At 41.4% G+C, this 22,854-nt stretch overlaps 1 protein-coding gene across 2 annotated transcripts in view; it reads right to left on the reverse strand.

Annotated features, from left to right (window-relative positions):
- Positions 1-271: 271 nt before the first annotated feature.
- MERTK (MER proto-oncogene, tyrosine kinase) overlaps positions 272-22,854 on the reverse strand; it is a 62,029-nt gene continuing 39,446 nt past the window's right edge. For both annotated transcript variants that reach the window (XM_056852676.1, XM_056852675.1), the window contains exons 10-18: positions 15,606-15,691; positions 13,979-14,074; positions 11,804-11,884; positions 10,080-10,172; positions 8,068-8,186; positions 4,999-5,108; positions 4,099-4,258; positions 2,687-2,823; positions 272-978 (exon numbers count right to left, since the gene is read on the reverse strand). In XM_056852676.1, the coding sequence (XP_056708654.1) occupies positions 477-978; positions 2,687-2,823; positions 4,099-4,258; positions 4,999-5,108; positions 8,068-8,186; positions 10,080-10,172; positions 11,804-11,884; positions 13,979-14,074; positions 15,606-15,691 (1,384 nt within the window). In that variant the 3' untranslated portion in view covers positions 272-476. The remainder of the gene's footprint in view (positions 979-2,686; positions 2,824-4,098; positions 4,259-4,998; positions 5,109-8,067; positions 8,187-10,079; positions 10,173-11,803; positions 11,885-13,978; positions 14,075-15,605; positions 15,692-22,854) is intronic.

A 22,854-nucleotide genomic window follows, 5' to 3' on the forward strand; every position in this document is an offset into this window, starting at 1 on the left:
CTCCCTTTGAGCAAAATGGAAAAGCTGTATATAAATATTTTAAGGAAATAAATAATTCTTAGCCACGACACTTGATTGGTTCATGTTAATGAATCTCAAATCTTGCTGAAAAGTTCTGAGAGTACCAGAAACATTAAAAAAGCTGCAAAGAAAGCAGATGATGAACCATGTGTGTGCAAGACTGTAACTTGAGGAAACACTACAGGGAAAGGGGAAAAGACCTTCAGACTGAAAACTGAGATAAATATGAATAAAATAGACCATCATCATGGAGTGTTTATTAAAATATAATCTCTATAAAGATACCATATTATACAAATAGAGAGACAAAACATTACTTCTATAGTTACTTGCTGTACAAGATTCAGAGAGAAACTATACATGACTGGCTTTGTATGGCTTGAACAATGTCTGACAAAACTATTTCTGGTGAAGGAGTTCTGATCTTCAGCCCACAGAAGGTCCTATTTTTGCTTTCACAGCAGAATTGTAGAGTCCTCCAAGGAGTCATCTGCATACCGAAGCTCATCCGTCAGCGTGCTTCCTACGGGAAGTGTGCTAGCTTGAGACCACAATCTTCCATTTTGAGAGAGGGCATGATGAAGCAGAGGAAAATCTTCATTTTCTGTTCTCACAAGACTGGCTATGCGTTCCTCACTTGCTCCACTTAAAATGTACCTGTCCCCCATCCCATTGCTCTCGTGGACATCAACAGTGACCACTGTGGTCTCTGGTCTTTGGGAACAGGACTCTATGATGTCATGAGGATCAAGGTCTATATCTATCTGAGGAAACTCAGAGTCTTCCATTTGCTCATCTGCATTTTCCTCCAGCAGATCAGTGTTAATATAAATAACACTGTTTGGCTCACTCTGTGCAGGTAAACTTTCTGACAGCTTCTGCAGGTGAAACTTAAGTTCCGAGAAGGTGGGTCGATCCACAGGATCTGCTCTCCAACATGAATACATTATTTCATACCTGAAATAAAAAAGAATATGCTAAAATAATTTATTTCTGTAAATAAAAATGAAAAAGCACCTGGGCTAAAAAACAACCCCAGAAACCTATGCATTTTGCCACTGGGGCAGTTTTCCAACCCAAACCCTTTTAACAGATTGGGGTAAAAATACCCCAAGAGTTCATTCAGAAAACTCTGATCCAGGGAAACATTTTTAAAGAGAGAGAGCGAGAGAGCGAGAGCGAGTAGAAGTAGAAAAATGTCCAAAATATCAAAAACATTAGAACTTATTAATGTTTTAAAATGTTTTCCTTTAAGATTCACAAATATTTATGTAAGTTATATAATGCCTTAGGTTCAAACCCTAGTTTTTGTTGTCGTCCCCCCATAGCTTTCCAAAGGAATCTTACTAGTGTGAGTTAGTCAATGTGTCAAAGGGGAGGGGTGACTCTCTACAAAGGAAACATTCTGCCTCATGCCAAAGTGTGTTTTCAAGGTAAGGATTGTTTTAGTACTGTGAAACACAAAGATTTTTGTCATCGAAAACAAAAACAGTTGTGTAGGATTTTTTTTAACCTCAAAACACATTGGAATTTGGCTTGGGGTAGACATATATCCCAAATGTAATATGTGTAAATATTTTACATTGTTGTTTAAACAAGAGAGACCACTGCTGGCACAAGGTTGAGATATCTGCTAACTCCATCTGTTAATCTCTCTTCCCTCTGCAGAAGGGTCCAAAGTTTAGTAACAAAAACCTTACTTTTTGTTTAGTGGAGAGAACACAACAAGAATGAAACAGAAAGAGTGCCTCAGGGCTTAGCGAGGTGCACCTCAGAATCTCCATTTTGGCAAGCATTCCTTAAGAACCACAGTGCAGTAAGATCTGCTTCCCTTGGGAAGGAGGAGGTGCAAAGTGATCAGGTGTAATTCTATTTCCTATGGGAGGAACTTCCTGAGCAAGATGAAGGAAAAGCATTCAGCAAGGAAAAAGTCCGCCAAAAAGCAGCAGATAAATAGACCTCAAAGAGTTCAGCTTCCAAAGATGGCACCTTGGTATTCTGCATAACTGTAGAATTGCTACAGAATTATTAATAAATTATTGTATTTAAAATCAAGTTAGATGAAATATATACATATATCAATAAATATGAGAGCAAAAGCAAAGGCCAGAGAGCTGCTGACGGCCTGGTTCATACATTCAGGAAAATGAAATAGGAATGAAGCGGCCAAATACTGATATGGTAGGATGGACTGCACCACTTCAGATGGCAGGTAGTGGGTTCCAACTCCTTGTCATAAAAACTCCAAGCAAGTTAAAAAAAACCCAGAAACACCCTAGCACAGCAGGGAGACAGGTTCTTTGCTGCGCTGGTTTTCTGTTTCATGGGACTTTCTAACATAGCTGAGCCTTCCAATATTTGTGCATCTGCAATCCTCGACCTGCAGTCTTGAAATGGAATTTCACTTTCTTGTATGAAAACCAGGCTAAAGAGACCAACAATGGCTTGAAAGAACTTAGCTGGGGCAGCCATGTGCTTTCAGGGAAAAGCATGAGAGAAGCAGCCCCTGAGGCTACAGAGTTCATATCTTCAGTTCCTGAGTGACCTGAGGTAATGTTTTGCTGTTTACTCTTTTATCTTTCAGTATTTTAAACTGTAAACCACCCTTGAATGCCTTAAAAGAAAGATGGTAATATAAAGGCAGTGAATAGATACGTTTACTTACAGTTCGTCCAAGCAGCCTTCTGGCTGCTTCAGCCTGTGTCCATGAAAAAGGTAGTCATAGATTTCATGGTTCTGCACTCCCGGGTATGGAGTCATCCCTCGGGTTGCAATCTCCCACATAGTAACACCAAATGCCCACTACAAGGAAGGAACAAAGAGGGGAAAAAATACCAGGATGTCATTTCAGGAAGAGCAAATCATCCTAAATATCTGATCTGTTCCCTCATACGTTGTTGGCAACCATGTCCCCAATATTCAGTTTGCACAATTGTGGGGGGACGTTTGATATTATTTTAGTGGAACTTGCAACATCTGAAAAGCTCTGTTTTGGTACATGCAGTTCTCCTAGCAACCTGGGCAAGTATAACTTGTTGATCAGGGCAGATCTACTTTGTAATACATTTTTGCATGTGAGGTTTATCAGCTGTTTCTTGCTAAAGAGCAACACTACAAAAAAGCCAGTGTGATGAGTATTGGACTAAGTTCAAATCTCCCCTCTTCTCTGAAGGTCACTGGGGGATCTTGGGCCACTCAGTGTTTTTCAGCGTAACTAATCTCACAGGGTGTTATGAGGATAAAATGGGAGGTGCCATGTTTACAATTCTGAGCTTGCTGGAAGAATAACGCTTTTACACTTTGAATAACATAATTTTCTTCAAGTTTAGGGGCTCCAAAGTTCCATCTTTGGGTTTCTCCATTCAGTTCAGTAGAAAAGGCAGCTCTGCTCACGGATTCCTTGTGCACATATAGAGATATCCTTTCCAGTGAAGTGACCGGGGAAACTTGTTTGTGCAGGGACAAAGGTGGTGTTTGGAGTGCCTAACGTTATGAAATAGTGGCAGCGCTCTTATTCCCTCATATTTTGGATATTTACCTTGCTAAAAATAGTTACTGAAACTGTTTCAACAATCTCCCATCTAATGTGGGAGCTGTAGCAGCAATTCATTAATGTGAGAGAGCTGCGTCTCTGGATTGTCACATTTACCACCAGTGAACTCCTTGGTCCACCAGCCACCAAAGGAAAAAGCCTGGAATCTGGGCATTTAATCAACTGTCGGAGGTCGGAAGAGACTGCCATGAACTTATTCCTAATACCTTATGTTGTATCTCTGTGTTGTACTTTAACATTGTGAGCAGTTGGCTGGAAAAAAAAGTAAATATAAGCAGTAGTCAATAAATCTGACTTACAACAAAGACCTGAATAAGCAATTCCAGGTCAAAGGTAGATCTGCCAACATTTCAACCAGCCAGTGCAGTTAGCTGTGTCCTTAACAGAATCTTGATGTAGTTAGCAAATAATTAGCTACAAATAGTTCCACCTGATTCCCTCATAGCTGCTGTCTAGCAATCCAGCACTGCCTGTTGGTCATAATGCAGCCCATTTTGTGAGAAACCTTCTCCATATTTACATACCACATCACTTTTTGTTGTGTAGACTCGATCGGCGAGACTTTCTATTGCGATCCACTTAACCGGCATCTTTGCAATGCGTCCTTGACGATAATAATCTCCGCTATAGATCCTCTTGGACAAACCAAAGTCTGCTACACACACAGTCATGTCATCCCGTAACCTGTCGGTTGATTAAGGCTCACTATTAATATGAATCAATTTAAAAAGAGTAAGAACTACTTGAAGACACAAAATGATGTTGTGCACATGCTTCAGGAAAAGGCAAAGGTGGAATTACAAGGCTTTGAATCTGCATGGCTTTCCTCTGAACATGCAAATTTATAAAGCACTGAGAGATTCCTAATAGAGAATTCTCGGCACCTTCAGAAAACCACAAATCCTAGGTTAATTTGGGAAAGCTGTGTCAGTTAAAAGGGGTTGTAAAACTACTTTAATTGTATAACTTGTATGCAAGTTATAACTTGTATGCAAGTTTCTTGCTAAAGAGGACAGTTCCAAAATAGTATCCAAAATGTTATTCTGAAATCTCCCAGCATGGTTTCAACAAACACAAAAAACCAGGTTGCACAGCTTCTTCATAGATGCAGGACGATGTTGGAATGGATTACACTCTACTTACTGTATGGACCCTAGAATTATGTATTTTATTAAAATATATCTAGCACAAACTGGAATTGATGACTGAAACCTAGAATCTTTGCTGCCTGGCCAGACTAAGACCAACCTACACAGAGAAGGGCTAAGCAATTGAAAAAACATGGGTTCAAACTGCCCCAGATTCTGGTACACTGAAACCACCAGAGAATATCAGAAACATCTAATGTCCTCTTCTGGAGTTACAAGCACAGATGAAGTTGAGATATTTTATTCTGAGTAGGAGAAGGGAATTTAGGAACTTACATGCAGTTTCGAGCAGCCAAGTCTCTATGGAGGAAATTCTTGTTACTGAGGTATTCCATGCCCAAAGCGATATCTATCATAAACTTCAATAAAGTCTGTAGCGGTACATACTGAGGAAGAGAACGCAAACAAAAAATTATGATGATTGTTTCATAAAAATAATAAATCTCACACAATTAGGGCCAGGTGTCAATTGGATTTAATGCAACTGGAAACTCAACTGGATGGGAAACTCTGCAGTGATCTAATGCTTAATATTAAGGAAACAAAAACCAAAATATATTTTACCTATAATTCCATAGGGAGACAAAGCTAGGTGGCAAAAAACTGCACTTACATATCCCTCTAGTTGCATCATATGTTACTGCAAGATCACTTAACATACATTTTACTTGTTATGCTTCTTATCTGACTCCCCCCCCCTTAAGCTCAACACAACTTCCCTGCGAGGTAGGTTAGGTGGATAGATAATTTATAAAATAAATAAATAAATATGTGTTCTTATTGTGCCTGAGTCAGATAACTCACCCCCTTTTCAAGGCAGTAAAAGAACAAAAACAAAAGTATGTTCCCTTCTACACACCCTCTTCTATTACATACGATGCCCCTTCCCTCTGTCCCTTCCATGCATACAGTTAAGTGTATTGGGGATTTTAACCCATATTGTTGAATGTAGGGCCTTGTTCCCATCAGGCGAGGGGGGGCTATTTGGGATTTTTTTGTTCTTTGTAATTTGGATTTGTAAGGCTTCAATCCTAAAAACTCTTTCCCGGGAGTAAGCACAATTGATTAAAATGAGACTTGCTTTTAAGTATACCTCCTTAGGCTTTCTCCCTTAACAGCCTTGAGCCACGAAAAAGGGAGTGGAAAAAGATGGTTGGCACCCGGGAGGCCAACAGTCTGTTTCGGAAGTTTAATAGTTTGCTGAGAGTGGGAGATGCTCCCACATAGTCTTTCTCAAGTAAAATTCATCAGGCAGTTTATAGCAATGAGAGAATGCAATTTAAATGACAATAAATACAGCAGTGACAGGTAGGGCATACTCAGGGAGGACAATGGCTCCCTAGGGCTGTCTCAGGTCAGGAAAATGGTGTGCCACTGTGATGCTTAACCCTCCTCCTTGCCACACACTGCAGATCCAGTTCCAATTGCCCCCCCCCCCACAAAAAATTAAATTTCAGCAAGAAACTTCTAGTGCACATCTGCTTGACCGTGAGCTATGGCAGACCCAGAAACACCCTAAACAGGTTCCAGAATGCCTCTGGAAAAAAAAAATTCCCCTAAAAACAGATAGCGATGGCATTATTCTGACCTCCTCAGGCAGGTCACCCTGACAAGAGAAAAGGCCTGGGCTGAGGACGAGTGGACACCATTCAGGAGGGTACAGTGTGCAGGAGTTGACGAGTGGCATGACATTGGCATGTGGAGACATATGTGGTCGCTATTACCAGTGAAGTAGAGATTTTATATTACAGAGTGGTTAATTTGTGGTATATACTTATAACAATATCCTGTTAGATCACTTTACCAATGGAAGAAGAGGCTTAAGCAAACTGGAGGCTTTTAAAAAAAGAAAAACAATTACCACATTTGGGGCAAGTGAATGAAACTAGTTAATTTTTCTCAGTTCCTTCCCTGCAAAGTATACAGAAAGTCTTCTATATATTTCTTCCTCAACAAATTCTATGCAGACACTGTATCTAGCTGCGTCCTACCAAATGAGAAAATGATTGCATCCGCCAGTCCATTTCCCACTCCTACAAAGGCTGCCTTTGATAATTCCCAATTACATGCAAAGACATCATTTAATTTTCCACTTGTTTGCAACTCGAGCAAATTCATATGCCAAGCCCTGAACAACTTCATTGTTTACAGCAGTTCAACATAATCATTGTTGACTTATCACAGGGTTTTTACTTTTTTAAAACCAAAATAAAGTATGGGAGATGATAAAATTAAGCAACTGAGTCATATCACAAAATGGAACATCAGCAATAGATTTGCTTTCTGACTGCTAAAACCTGCAGTGCATTGTCTAATACTAATAATGCTCCTCTGTGAGAAAAAGCAATCAAGACAGAACCGCTTCCGTCTTAAAATTCAGAAAAGCCTTCTCTCCCATAGGTATTGTTTCTGAAACAACTAAAGTATTTTTTCCACTGGCCTAATAGAAGAATGGCCATATACAACAATAACAAAAAAGTCTAGAGGCTGCTCAAGCTGAGGGAAAAAATGTCCCCCCCCAAATGTCATCTACCTCAATCTGACATCAATGAGCTTCTGAACAGTCACTGGTTTCCCCTCTCTTTAGCCTATCTGGCCTTTGCATCTCTTTGATAATGTCACACAACTAAACCACACATCTAAGCCAGGAAATGGCAGTGCAGCTAAAGCAGAGAGGAAAGCAGTCCCTCTTTATCCAACCTTAAGTGACAAAGCAGATGAATTCTAATACCTATTTTGGTTGGCATAAGTGCTGTTCACATGCAATTCCAGGTCACAGCATCCTAGGGTTGCCAAGAGGCCTGGTGGAAAAATGTCCTGTCCCTTTAATGGAGGCATAATGGGATCTTATTTACCACGTGATGTAATTTACCTCTATGAAAAGCTTCAACTGTTATTTCCACACTAAGTCTCTACTAAAGGGAGAGGACATTTTCTCTAGGCTTGCTGACAACCCTACAACATCCCTCCCATTAAAATTCTAGGTAGAAATAATTTTTAAAACATACATGATATGTGACCACTCATTTTTAAAAGACATTGAAAGTCCACACCACTTAGTACCTGAGAACACAGTAGGGACCTTTCATTTGTGGCCCCTGCTATATGGAATTCTTGCCCCAAATGATTCACCTCAGCCCAGACTTCCAGTTCTTTTCTAAGTGCCCGTAAAAGTTTTATCCTTTGAAGAAAGGCTTCCAGTGAATGTGTTTAATTTTTCATGAATGGTATTTCTTTTTTGAAATAACTTAATTTTTAAAATGTTGCATTAGAATATTGGCATTAATCTCAGCCCTTTTCTATGCAGCTTTCCAGTCCTTTACTGCAGGGTTAGTTGGTGTTTACCTGTGGGCCCATTCCAAGCCTTGAACGAAGAAGGAAGCTGTGCAAGTCTCCGTATTTCATGAATGGGAGAATCACCATGGGCTTTGGAACCTGCTGAGAACTCGGTTCTATACACACACCTGGAAAGACATTGGCAAGACACTTTTATTCAGTACTCGGGAGCAAGAAACAATGTATGAAGTCATCAGTTGAAAAGCAGTAGCTTACCATAGAGGCCATAAAGTCAGATACAAATACATACAAAATAGGAAAAGATAGGTTTCTAAAAATAAAACGGTAGGATGGCAGAAGTGAAACAAATCACAATATTGCCTGTTGTATGCTAGTTAAACCCTGCTGGGTAAACCCTTTTCACTCTATATATTTCTTTGTGACTCAAACCCATTAACAGGACAACTTTATGGAAAAGATCCACATTCATCCCATCCATAACATTCTACCATGTTATGCAGTATAGAAGCCAGGTTGATGAAGGGAACAGAACGATGAGGGACTGAGGTCATCAAGTGGTAGAGTGTACTTCAGGCTGTAAGTTGTGGATCACGTTTATTTATGTTCCCCTACTCCCTTCAAGTAGAAAACTAGTAGAAAGAGGGGAGAAAACTAGTAGAAAGAGGGGAGAAAACTAGTAGAAAGAGGGAGCAAGCTGGGATAAAACTCCCCCCCGCCCCGGCATACTATGTTAATTCAAACAGGAATTCGGAAGAATATTTACAAACAACAATATCTTCCACCTGCAACCAATTTATCACACTGGAGACAGGGGAGACCAGGATGGCTGGGAACACCCTTGTTCAGGGTCTGCAAATTCAGACCCCATTGTCCAATCCCCTTCAAATTTGTAGAATCTTTAGGAGAGGGAGTGGACTTGATAACCAGCAATTGTGGTGCCGTTTACTCTAAATACCTGCTCCAGATTCCCTCCCCCCCCGGAAAGACTTTTTATTCCACCTGAACTTATTTTGTGGCTTTTCCCTATAATTTTATTTCCATAAATACACAAATCAACCCAAAAAGGCATTTTTTGGGGGGAGGGGGGTATATTTTTTGGTTCATATCCCTACTCTGGATCCTTACAGAAAAGAACAACAGTTGGAAAACAAAGTTTCGAGGTGGAAAGCGACTGGTAAAAAAAGGCTAAGCATCTCCTGCCCCTTCTCCATTGCAAGGGGGTCTCTCCATGTGTTGGGCTGATGCCTCATGTGGATGCAGAGGAATTAGTGGCTTGGCCCTAAAGTCACAAGAACGGTTGCTAATTTTTCCAAAGTAGCTAAATAGATTTAATAACAAACTACCAGGGCAAAAATGTGGGCAGTGATATTTCTAATGCAAGGTCTACTAGTCAATTAGCAATGAAGTGCTAATACAAATACGTGCAGGATACTCTACTCTCGTATGTACAGGCACATGTGCCCTGTGATAAAGCATTTGCTCTGCTTCTAGAAAGTCCCAGGTTCAGGGACCAATTTCACAATAAATCTTCCCCCAGTATGTCTCCAGGTCTGATCTACAGATGTAGTCTGGGCTTACGCATTCCCAACACACTGTCTTCCTGACCTGATATAGCCCCAGGAAGCTGCTATTTGCTCTGCTGAGGAAAACTAACCTGTACACACATTGAAGGTTGGGAAAAAGTTATGTGGATGGGGGGAGGTATAAGCCCCCTCTCCCCTGTGCACTACAGTCCCAATCTGTAGTGCACACTTCTCACACACCTCAGAAGAATGGAACTCCCAGATCACATCCATTAGCTGTACCCAAGCACACACTCAGGAAAAAGTGTGTCATACAGTTAGGCCCTGGCATCTCCCGTTTAAAGGATTTCAGCTAGCTGGTGTTATGAAAGGGCTTTTCTCTGCCACTTCCTGTTTCTAGGTCCATATTTCAAACTATCTTGAGGACTAACTTTACTGAGAAAGGGCAATTTGTTGGATGGGCAGAGATAATAACCCCTTGATTTTGCTACTGATAAAAGCTAGTAGCCCACAACGACTAGGTGTTGGTTGACCCACCAAGAAGTTTGATGACATTGGGATGGTCAAAGTCTTTCATACATGCTGCTTCCCGAAGGAATTCTTCTATTTCTCGTTGGGAAAAGTTGTCCACTGAAAGCAAGAAAATTGTTGCATTAATAATCCAAACATTTCTTTTTAGTTGCAACATATCCCTTTGCCTGCCATTTCCATATCTGTACACTGGAAGCAGTAACATGCCCTGAACAGATAAAAAGACAGATCATCCCTTGGGGATTGATGTAAGAAGGTTATTTTGGAGGAAAGGAAAAACACATTTTTTCTCAAGTTTACGCAGGTCAGTGAGGATGGAATTTCTCCAGAACAGAGTTGTTACTTCAGCAACATTTTTAGAGCAAGTACATGGATATTTTGGATGGGTTTTGGGGACAATTTTCTGGATTCAGTTTTTTACAAAAAATATTTTATTTAAATCCCTTTTTTCCATGGAGTTGAAGACAGGTATTCAAAGGGTACTCAGGACATCTCCCATCTGAGCACTGGCAAGACCCAGGCCTGTAGTTGATGCATTAAGAATGTTGCCGTCACACTATACCCTGAGGTGAAATTATAAACTAAAGTTACCTATTTGATCCATTGCTACTGGATTTCGACCCAGTTCTTCCAAGTGTATGAGTACAATCCTGGGGGGGGGGGGGGGGAGGGAAATTGGCATAGGAGTCGGTGTGACCCTGCACCAGCATAAGTGCCCATTTATCCTGGGATAAGGGGCATTTACACTGGTATGGCGGGCGTTCACACTGGCCCCAGGATGCCACGCTGCTGTGCGAGGCCCCACCGCTGACACTGCCTCCTGGCAGCATTCCAGTGGCGCAAGTCCCCGCACCAGCGTCCTGGGAGGTGTTCTGGTGGTGTTCTGGAGGGGGGCGGAGTTGCCTTTAGGCAGCTTCCTAACCTCTTTTGCCCTGGGAATGCCGTCTCATGTTGCAGCATTGCTATGCCACCTTTTTCGGTGCCGTAGCCTCGCTGTTTTCTGTGGGGGCATTTCCCCCCTTTTTTCATTTTAAAATGTTTTTATTTTATTTTCAGCTGCCAGGAAGCCTCTATGGAGGCCTTATGGCCGAACCGCTCCCAGCATCTGAGCATCCACCCCCCCTTTCAGGAATGGGCTGCCCAGCTCTATCTTTGGACCCATGTGGAACCCATGTATTTTTTAAAATAAAATTTGTGCCATTTATTTCATTCTGTTTTCTGAACTGACAAAACCTAACCTCAAGTAAAGAACTGCCATATGTTCTGGTTCAAGAAGAACATGCATTTCTTTATGAATTTTAGTCCCCAAAGCAAGAGACACTATAGAAAGGTAATGAAGAAATGTAGCCCTCATCCCTTTCTTAAACTATGCTTAAGTATATGGAATTGAATTGAATACATACACTTTCCCAGTCAGTCTTCTCTCCCATCTTCCTCATTCTATAGCCTCCTCATCTCAACTTTTAGATTATAAACTCCTCAGGGCAGAGACCACAGCCTTCACTGTTACTGTGTAAAGTTCCATGCACACTGATATCACTTTTTATTCTTTGATGACGCTTGGATTGCACTGAGGGAGTTCACTGGTCACTAGATTTTGAATACAATGTAGTACGTTTTCAGTGATAAACTCTGCACTGCTGCCCAGCTATTTAGAACAGCATACTTCAAGGAATCTGATTTTTTAAAAATAAACAACTTCTGACCTGTCAAGCTCTGTGGCTACTTACACTTCATTGTTTTCACAGCTACTTTCTGAGTGGATCCATCAGGATTGCTGAGGTTGCCTTCCATCACTGATCCAAATTCCCCTGCATGAATGAAAAAAATAATCTGCATTTCTCTCTACCTTCAGAATCACACCATCTAACACAAATGAGCAGTTTCCTTATGAAAGAGGCTCTAGCACCATGGCTGTTCTAAAGATTCTTCAGGTCCATGACCCTTTAAAGAAGCTACTAGGGGTAGACATAGCTGCTATTTGAACCATACTAGCCTGTCACTAAGTCATACCTCTGAAGCATTTGCTTCATCTCAGGGCAGAACCAGACACTTGTGTCACATACACACGGCCCCATCACTGCATTGGCTGAGATAGCAGGAAGGACCTCTCCTCCCATATATTCCTGCCTTGGAATTAAGATCACAGGGAGAGGCTCTTCTGATTGTTCCATCAATCAAAGTAGGTCGTTTGGTGGATACATTTCAGTGGCAGCCCCCTGGTTATGGAACAACCTCTCCAGGGAGGTGTGCCTGGATCCTTTACTTTTGCTCTTCAGGAGGCAGTTGAAGCTGATTTTCTTAAGGACTGCATTTGTTTAAGTGTAATAGCAGTCCTGAGTACTGATTTCAAATTTTGGTTTTATATTTTTAATGCATTTTATCCCATGTGTTTTATCTATTTTTGTAAGCTACCTGGAGCTCCGTAAGGAAGAAAGGCAGCTAATAAATATTTTAAATAAATAAAATCCAGGGATACACTTTATTTATTTTATTTGTTATTATTCTAATATCCTGCTCTCCCTGGTAATCAGCCTGGCTCAGAGCAGCTTTCAGGCTGATGGTAGGTAATGACCCCTACAAACACCTCTCATCCCACCAATGTTTGCCTGCAAATGCCATCCCATTTCTTGAGTACAGTTTCCCCCAAATGGACCCATTTCCTATTCCATCTGGAGAAAAAAAATTAAAAACTGATTGGGCAGGATGGTAGATGGGAAGAATTAGTGGGTAGGAAAAGGGTCAAGCATCCCCTCTCGCCAAATACAAATTCTCTCTAGCAAGTTCTCCCACCAGCCCTACATTAGTGTTACAAGAGAAACTCCACATCTAATTGTGACCTCAGATATAGTAATAACAGAGACTAGGGGCTTATTCACACGATTACAGAATAGCTACCCAGCTGAATTTAGAAAAGTACTTTGGGATGAGGAACCAGTCTCACGGATGCTTACATGTGTCAAGGCAGGGTGCTTGTGAAGAGCACATGGTCCAGCATTCTGCATGGTTTCGCCCCCGTGGAATACATGTGTAGACTGCTGATTTGAAAGTGTCCCTGTGTAAAAGTCTTATTTAACATAGCTTCCTCCTTTCTCTGAGAGGCATACACTGTACATATAAGGGGTGCCTGGAAGTCAAACAAGAAATGCCCCATGTGTACTCTGAGGGCCTCCTTTATATATTACGATGTCCTTATGTCTCATTTTCTCCTCCTTGCAATACCCTGTGGAGCTGCTATTGACTCCATTTTTGATATTATGCTATTTATGTGGCTGCATGAAAGTTTCCCAATGGAGCAAATAGCAGAGTATTTTAAAAAGGGGGGAAGGTACAGAGGGAAAGGCAGCCGCTGATTCTGCCTTTGCACACTGGGTGTGAAAAGAAAAGGGCTTGTGTGAATATGGGAGACACAAAACTCCCACTGAAAATCTGATTCTACATCCTTGCATCATTGCTCAACAGAGACAAGGGCACTGTAACATGTAAAGAGGCCCAAAGGCAATACTATGTAGCATGGAAGATTATACAACATGAACCAGTGAGTCACTTCTGAGGTTCACCATATCCTAACTCAACACACTTGCAAAGGTGTTCTAAGATATAGCAAGTCATGATCTCAACCCATGTGCATTCTCAAAACCAGTCTGCCAAAACGAAATAATCCAACAAGCCAAGTCAGGGTCATCTTACCATATAAGTATCAAATAAAAAAAGCAAATTTGTTGGCCCATAATCTCTCCCTATTTCAAACAGAAGGAATAAAAAACCTTTCATGAATTAGTGGACCAAACTGACCCTTGCACCAGGTCTGTGATGGGCTGGGATGTAATACACGACAGTATAAAGGAGTGAGTATAAGAAGTTTTAAAAGGAACTGGGCTGTCAAAGGGGTCTGGGGTACTTACCCTCTCCCAGGATCTTCCCCAAAGCCAGGTTGTTCCTGACAATCACAACATCCTGGAGTTTCTTCTGCAGTTCTTCACTGACACCAAGACTGCCCACTGTAAGAGAGTGACTTTGAGTGCGACGGAAAAAGGGACAGAGGATAGATTCCAGTTATCACATGCCTGAGACAACCAAAAGGCCACCAGCTGGTTCAGAAGAAAACCAGTTCTCATTTATATTTAGTTTAATGCCAAACTGCACATACTGGAGAACTGATCCATCACTAGGCATATCGACCTTCACTAGGGTTGCCAGGTCCGACTTGAATACACAGGGGCCATTTTTTTCATATACAATCCAAACTGAGTGGCCAGAGTTCATATTAATGCACATGGGTGTCACAAGATAGTACAGGAAAAGCAATGAGAAAGAAACATGTTTTTTTAAGTGCCTCAGTGGAAAAATTAATTTACAGTTTAAGGGCAGGGACAGTGTATCTGGCTCAGGGAACCTCCCTCTATTTGTAAGACAGAATCAAAGTTTCTGTATAAAATATATAATAGAACACTGACATTATCATCCTGCACAGAGTTACTCCAGTTTAAGCCCACTAAAATCAATAAGCTCAGACGAAAGTAACTCTGTATAGACTGGCAACGACAGATCATCCCATACATATTTTCCTTTCTTCTCTCATAGGGAACGTTCTCAATATGAGTCTCCCTCTTGGAAGAGAAAAATAATTTACAAAGCAGTGGATTCATTGCAACTTCAGTGAATGAATGATGGTTCCTTTAATCCATTACGTGGTCGGCAAGCTGATGAAGGATTTCGAAACGCGTCCTTGCTTTATACCCACCTGTTCATCCACCAGCTCAGGTTTCTTTGTGTTGAATTATGGACTATGACTTTGAGCTTTTGCACCAATTATTTGATTTGTTCTTTATAATAACAGCCTGGTGAGGCTTCAGCCCGGTGAGGCTTTTGTTTCCACCTTTAAATACATTGTATATAAGCCTAGTGAGGCTTGTTTCAAGTTTTCTTTACTGTATCCATTTTTTTCAGTTTGTTTGAGGCTTATACATTGTAACATTGTATACACTGTATCCTATTCGCCTTGTTTGTAGTTTGGGGTTTCCGTGTGCATTCCAACACAGATTATGTGACCTCATTCAAGCTCCTGTGCATTATTTGATGTATGCTAATTATTTGATGTTGGTGTATTAATATTGTTTTGGTTTAGAATTAATCACCCTTGCAGTTCTTTTCATACATATATCCCAATGTGGGTTTACTTTAGTTTTACTATTGAGCCACGTGCTGCAACAGTCTCCACTAGTTCCAGCATAGGTTATTCTCTTAGTACCTGGAGGTTGGCAACCATAACCCTCACAGATTGCCATTTTCCAACTGCAAATAAAACCAACTTCATTTTGGAAAATGGTCAACACAACAAAGCCACAAAAAAGGGCCAGGACAGTAAGTATCAACTAGTTTCTAATCATTTTTTAATGCAGAAATTCCTATTGATTCCATAATTACAATTATTGTTTTATAAATCTTTGAGTTACCCAGTGGCATTGTTAGGGGTTATTTTGGCTGTTTGTTTTTCTGTACACATCTGGAGTGACAAATCCTAAAACTTACATGTCAGCTCAACAGCTCTACGGCAGTATGACTTCTTTGCTTTATAACTAACTGCCAGCTCTGACTCATCACTGCTGAAAGCATACCTAATGGGAGGGAAACAAAAATACATCTTAATGCCATCACAATTTATTCCCATCATCTTGAATTCTTCAGGCGAGCTGCAGCTGTACAAAAAGCCATTGACTTTTTTGTCAGAGAGCTGTCACAGACAGGTGGTTGGCTTGTAATGAATAACAACAATGCAAGAGAAATGCTCCATTTTTCTTGCCTCTTTGTTATACGATACACCTGTTTCCAGCATTTTATTATAATATAAACTTGGTAAACTATGCTTGCCTATAAAAAACATTGAGTCACTCAAACCTTGGGTGGGGGTTATGGGGACATACTGCTCCACCTACGTTAGTTATTCATTTCCTATTCCTATAATTGTGTTCATTTGTGGCAATGTAAAACCTATGAACTTTCACTTCCGTACACTGTTTTCCCCTACATGACTTAGCAGTCCAGGGCCTGAAAACGAAACATAGACCTTTTGAACTGTAACATCCTGGCCTCAGTTTACCCAGTCAGCTCTATACTTCAACTCCTTTACTTCCTCCACTATGAAAAATTTCTCCTGGAACAAAACAGACACAAGCCCTGCCTCCATTTCAAAATATCAAAAATTACTTCCTCTTCCTGACATTGAATTTATTTTCTTCAGAGACTCAGAGAAACAGGTTAAACCCTTCAAACCTGAGGCCAAATCCTGACACTGGGCAGCTGTATTTATGTGAAGAAGCCTATTATTGTGGTCTGGTCTATACAAGAAGAAAAATGAGTCGGTAAAATCCAGAGATGTTGGGAAAGCATACATGCCAGCTCTGCAGTAGTCCCAATTTTCTGGCATCTGTCCCCTTTTTAAGCTGAAAGTTTGCCTCTGAATGTTTTTGATATGGTGAAATGCCTGCTGTCTCTAGGTTAAATTTTGGTGGAGGGGGGAGATGTCTCTAGTGCACATGCAAGCAAACATAAACATTAAGTTGCCATATAATGCACAACTTGCCATTTCACAGCCTGCAGATAACGAAATTCATTATGAACTGCTGATTACACAATATGGGAATATCCTTTCCCATGGTGCAGAGTGTTAAGCTGCAGTACTGCAGTCAAAAGCTCTGCTCACGACCTGAGTTCGATCCCAACGGAAGTCGGTTTTAGATAGCTGGCTCAAGGTTAACTCAGCCTTCCATCCTTCCGAGGTTGGTAAAATGAGTACTCAGCTTACTGGGGGTAAAGTGTAGACAACTGCGGAAGGCAATGGCAAACCACCCCGTAAACATAGTCTGCCTAGTAAACGTTGGGATATGACATCATCCCATGGGTCAGTAATGACCCGGTGCTTGCACTGGGGACTACCTTTACCTTTTTAATAGTTCTTTTACCAAAACATAACACTCTTGATTCTAAAGTACCACCAGACAGATTATTGTAAAGCTAAAGAACACAGCATGTAAAGTGATTCCAGCAGTAGTTAAACTGTTAATCGTGACAGGCTGCTGGGAAGACACTGAGGCTGTGATCCTATTGTGAGGGATATTACAAGTATACAAGAGCGTTCCAAATTTCATCTGTGAGGGTGTGCTATAGCAGACAGCTCCACTTCAGGCTGAAAGTGAGAGATGCTGATGTCATTTTAAAATGCCTCCTACAGAAACACTCTCTGCAAGTAAAATACTCTGAGAAGAATGGGTCCAGGAAAACAGATATGCTAGTTTACCATTTGCATAAAAGTTTATAATGTGCTAATCTGACCATTATGATATTAAATGTAGTATTAGGAGGTAGAATAAGACTTTACTCTTAGATTTTTACTTCCTGATCCTTTCTGTCTCTCCCTAGCATATATATATAAAATCCAAGATCAGGCAACAGTTGGGTGACTTGTGGAGTCTGGGGATCTGGCCATGAAATCCTACGCAGAATTACTTCAGTCTACACCCATGTAAAACAAGGAATAATTCTGTATAGGTTTGAATTACAAGGCATGGAAATATTCCTGGGTTTTCAAGCTTCAGAAGTTTCTTGAGGCAGCACTGATTGCTGGATGGGAACTCCAGAAACCCTCCCCCACCAAACCTGCATAATATAGTTGGCACTTTGATACATTTTGGACTATATAATTATGCTTCTCAAGGACCGGTGATGGTATTTAATCTACAAGGGTATAACCATTCCAACAGAGGAACAACCCCATAAACTGTTGCATAAGTGTGAAGAAAAAAGAAAAATAATGACCTTACAGTAAGGTTTCAGCGATGCCAAATTCCCAGAAGTGTGTTATGAAAAAATATTTTCTGTACCATCATAATGGCTGGTTGTTTCAAAAGGCTTTGTAACTAAAGGGCAAGCGCAGTTCTGTTTGGAGCTTCATTGTGTAAAGTCACAAGGGGAATGAGTTCTGTGAACCAGGATTACAATGGAACTTTGTTTGGCTGTATAAAACAATTCATCAGATTACATAACACGGCAGAGAGTGGAGAACTCATTGTAGAAAACATTAAGGATTAGAAGTGGTGTGTGTTATAGGCCGAGGACTAACTGTCACACAGCACAAGCTGTTCCATTTCCAGTGAGCTGTGTCGCATGACCTGCTATAGACCCCAATCCCCATTGACGGTATGACTCCCAATTTTACAATAAACAATGGCTTGGATCCAATGCAGGGCTGGTTGTAAGTAGAAGGATTTCCATCCATGGAATGTGACTTTTTTTGCACACACTCCCTCCTGCTGTGGTCCAAAGTGCCCCCCAAATGCTGCTCTTGGGGTATTCCAGAAACAGCATTTTTCTGGGGCATTTCCAACTGCAGCGGAAGTCAGGAGGAAGGAAAGACTCAGTGTGTAGGTGAAGATCCTTCCGCCCATGGAAACACTGCGCTGGATCCAAGCTAATGACAGAAAGTTTACCCCATAGGCCCATTTTTATCACCAAATACATTTGCTGAAATTTTCATTTAAAAAGTCAGTCCTCAGATACTCAGAATACTCCAATCAACTTAATTTAAGCATGTACCTTAGTCTATTGATTTTTTTCCAATTGTTGACATCGTTTGCTTCCAGCCTATTGCTTCCAGACTATTTTAAGAGGATCTTTTCATGTAGCTAAATGTTTTGTGCTGGTTTTTATGTTTGGTTTGGACTTTGATCTGGAGAACCAGGTTCAATTCCCCACTCCTCCACATGAGCGGCGGAGGCTAATCTGGTGAGCTGGATTTGTTTCCCTGCTCCTACACATGAAGCCAGCTGGGTGACCTTGGGCTAGTCACACTCTCTCAGCCCCACCTACCTCACAGGGTGACTGTTGTGGGGAGGGGAAGGGAAGGTGATTGTAAGCCGGTTTGATTCTGCCTTAAACGGTAGAGAAAGTCAGCATATAAAAACCAACTCTTCTTCTTCTTTGTTAATCTTAGCCATTTTTATGTTTTATGATTTTCATAATCTTTTACATTGTAAGCTGCCTCAAGCTTTGTGCTGAAAGCTCCCTCACTTGCCTTGAAAGGATAGATGACAGAACATAAAGAAGAATAGGTGGTAGAAACCATGGCCACTAAGTCTCCTGCTGTATGAGGGAATTTAATTGATAAGATTTCTGGGCTTGAACCTGGCAAGCCTAGCAAGATAGTGGCAACTATACAACTAGAGCCCTCTCCTCGCATCTACAAGTTGCAGCTACTAAGGCCAGTGGGAAAAGAGCAGCAATCATGCCAGGAGTGAGACATCACACCCTCCCTGAGAACCTTTTAAAATCATATTTAATTGCTAAGAAAAGCAGGGTTACATACCATTCTTATCGTTAATAATACATTGTACCAAAGGCTTAGGGGGCAGACTAGAAAAGGTCTACAGTTCAGCTATTATGATGCTGTTCACAATCACATGTTCAAATGAATCATGCCTCACAAAAAAAGAGAACCAGATTATTAGGAGCATCACAGGAAGCATGTGCTCCCGACACATGTAGTTGCCACATGCCAGTATGCATGGATGTATGTCTGAAAAGGGCTAGCAAGCAAGATGATGGTTTTGGTGGTGTCGCTCCTAGATAAGATTTATTCCCAGGGCTAGCATCTGCAGGTGAAGGTGAACATGAATTCACTCTGACGCTCTGCTACCAAAAGAGACTTCCCTTCACCACCTCACTAGTTTAACAAAACGAGGATAGTTTATTGATTCATCCCAATATAAAAAGTTGATCAGATAGTGATGTGGCTAGTTCTGCTCACTCTGTCTCGGGAAAGAAGACCCATAAAACACAGCAGTCTGCCTTTTCTGGAGAGGGACTCTTAGAGAAACAAAAATCTGACAAAATAAGTGTGGTCCATTCATCTTCTTGTATAACCCGGGAAGATCTCACAGGACCACTGGCAAATACTCAGGCCAGGCTAGAGAAAGTTGCCTCACCATTTTGAAGATGAGTTTTCAATTTATGTTTGGTGGAACCCCATCACTTTATGGAATTTTATCAGCTGTTCGACTAAGGGTCAGCAGGGGGGGGACATGACTGAGATTTATGAAATTATGCATGAAGTGGAGAAGGTGGAAGTTTGTATGCCCTGCCTGTGGCTTGCTTTTAAATAGCTTATTTTAAATACTGATAATTTATGTTGTTTTATGGTGCTAAGGTACCGTTTTTACTTGCAAGCTGCCTATAACTATCCTAAATGAATTAATGAATGAACAATAAAGTTCATTTCTCCCTCTCCTATAATATCAGAACTCCCACGCAGCTTATTAAGTTGGTGACGAGAAAATTAAGGATGGAAAAAAGGAAGTACTTCTTCACGCAAGATTAATTAACTTGTGGAATGGCTTGCCATAGGGTGCAGTGACTATCATTTGTGTGTGTAAAGTGCTGTCAAGTCGCAGCTGACTTATGGCGACCCTTTTTGGGGGGTTTTCATGGCAAGAGACTAACAGAGGTGGTTTGCCAGTGCCTTCCTCTGCACAGCAACCCTGGTATTCCTTGGTGGTCTCCCATCCAAATACTAACCAGGGCTGACCCTGCTTAGCTTCTGAGATCTGACGAGATCAGGCTAGCCTGGGCCATCCAGGTCAGGACTATCATTTAGTTGGCCTAAAAGGGGGATTAGCCAAATTCATGAAGGATAGTCATTCAATGGCTATTAGCCACAATGACTAAACGTCTTGAGGCAGGAACCTTCTGAATAACAGTGCTAGGGAGCAACAAGGGGAAAACTTTCTTTAAAATATTTGTACCCCCTTTTATCACCTTAGAATCCGTCCTTCATGTCCTGCTTGTAGGTCTTCTGGGAGCATTTGGTTGGCCACTGTGAGAAACAGGATGCTGAACTAGGTAGGCCATCGGTCTGATCCAACAAAATAGCTTTTCTGTTCTGCAATGAAAAGATCGGTAATGGCAAACAAGTAACAACTTGCCTGCCATTACTGACTTTGCCCTGCCGCAAGGGAGCGTTGGAGGTGGACTAGGATGGTCACACACTAAGTTCACACGAGGCAACAGGAAGCCCAACAGGCCTGGCCAGCATCTTGTGCAATTACAGCATGCACATTACATCTGCCTGTTGCCCAAAGCCCGCCAGACCCTTCTGCATGTACAACTGATGCTTACTCAAAATAGCCAGCTCAGTGCAACTCAAGTGAGTTGCTTCTAAACTGAGTGAAGAAGGCTTTGCTCTGTTCCTGTTCCCAGAGTATTTAAGGAACCCCTCCTACTCTAGCAGGATCAGCTCTTCGTTTCTCTGTTGCTGCTGTTTTACCACATGACTTCCAAAAATAAGGGGGGAAGTCTTAAAAGGTGATCTACTGGAAGTTGGGGGAGAAACAGAAACTGCAGCACTTCATTAAATGACAAAACATCACCCTTGTCTTGCAGCACTGCTGTTTCCAAGATTTGACCTGTAGAAGCATTGTGTTTATTTCAAATGCTCTTCCCTTCCTGTTCCTCCCTTTCAAAATGATTAGATAAATCACTGAAAATTAGGCAACAGTAATTTCTGAAAACCACTAGACTCTTCCAGCTTATTTATGGTTATTCAATGCCATAGAGTCCAATTGCCAAAGAGGCCATTTTCTCCAGGGAAACTGATATCTGTCGCCTGGAGATCAATTGTATTAGCGGGAGATCGCCAGCCACCACCTGGAGGTTGGAAACCCTAATGGTTATACATCTGCAATGCTGATTTCTGTAAAACTGGTGGTAGAAAGTGCCATCAAGTGGCAGCTAACTTATGTGACCCTATAGGGTTTTCAAGCCAGAGACAGAGATGGTTTGCCATTGCCTGCCACTGTATAGGAACCCTGGACTTCCTTGGTGGTCTCCTATCCAAGTACTAAGCAGGGCCAACCCTGCTTAGCTTGCAAGATTCTGACAAGGTTGGGCTAGCCTGGACCAACTAGGTCTGTAAAATTATCAGGAGTATAAAGAAAGACACATGCAAAAATAATTTCACTTTCATTGCCCAGGCCCAGTTCCATGGCTCTGCCTTAGCTGAAGAGAGTTTTGCTGTTGTTATGAAGGCAGTCTGTGGAACAAGGGCAGAGAAAACCATCCACCCTTACATGTATGTATCCATCACAAATTTAAAGATAACACATAATCACTGAATAAAATGCACTTGAAGCATCGCATGAAATAAAACTGACCACGCACAATAAAATGAAAAAGAAATCTGAAACAAACGCAATGCAAGGAATATCCCTGGCTGCATCCACACATCATTGGATATTACGATATTGTTGTGCTATAGCTATCTTTGCAACAGGGCTTTCCTGTGAGGATTATGCAATCCAGATGTAAATGACTGCTATAGCACAAGAACAATATAATATGAAACAATGTGGATCCAGCCCTTGACTAGTTGGAAGAGAGGCACCAAGTTGCCCCAGCTTTCCTATGACTCTAGAGTCCTTTTGGCTGCTAGAATACCTCTCCATTCTTGTCCAAAACACAGCAGATCACTACAAATATTCTTCTAGTGCATCACCATGCAAATATTGGAGAACCAGGGCAGCAGCTGCTCTGTTTGCAGCAGCCCTCAAGTCTGACCACTGCTAGGCCTGCTCAACATCTTATAAATTCACACCGTTGTCCTCAAGTGTGTCGCCCACAGCGACAAAAAGAAATCTTGTGTTGCTAAAAGGATGCACTGATCTAAATCAGAAGAGTGCTTCAGTGCAGAAGCAAATGGCCCACGAAGATGTGACAAAAAAAGAACCCCTGT

This window comes from Euleptes europaea, chromosome 7, assembly GCF_029931775.1.
Source record: "Euleptes europaea isolate rEulEur1 chromosome 7, rEulEur1.hap1, whole genome shotgun sequence".
In the NCBI taxonomy this organism is placed as follows: Eukaryota; Metazoa; Chordata; class Lepidosauria; order Squamata; family Sphaerodactylidae; genus Euleptes; species Euleptes europaea.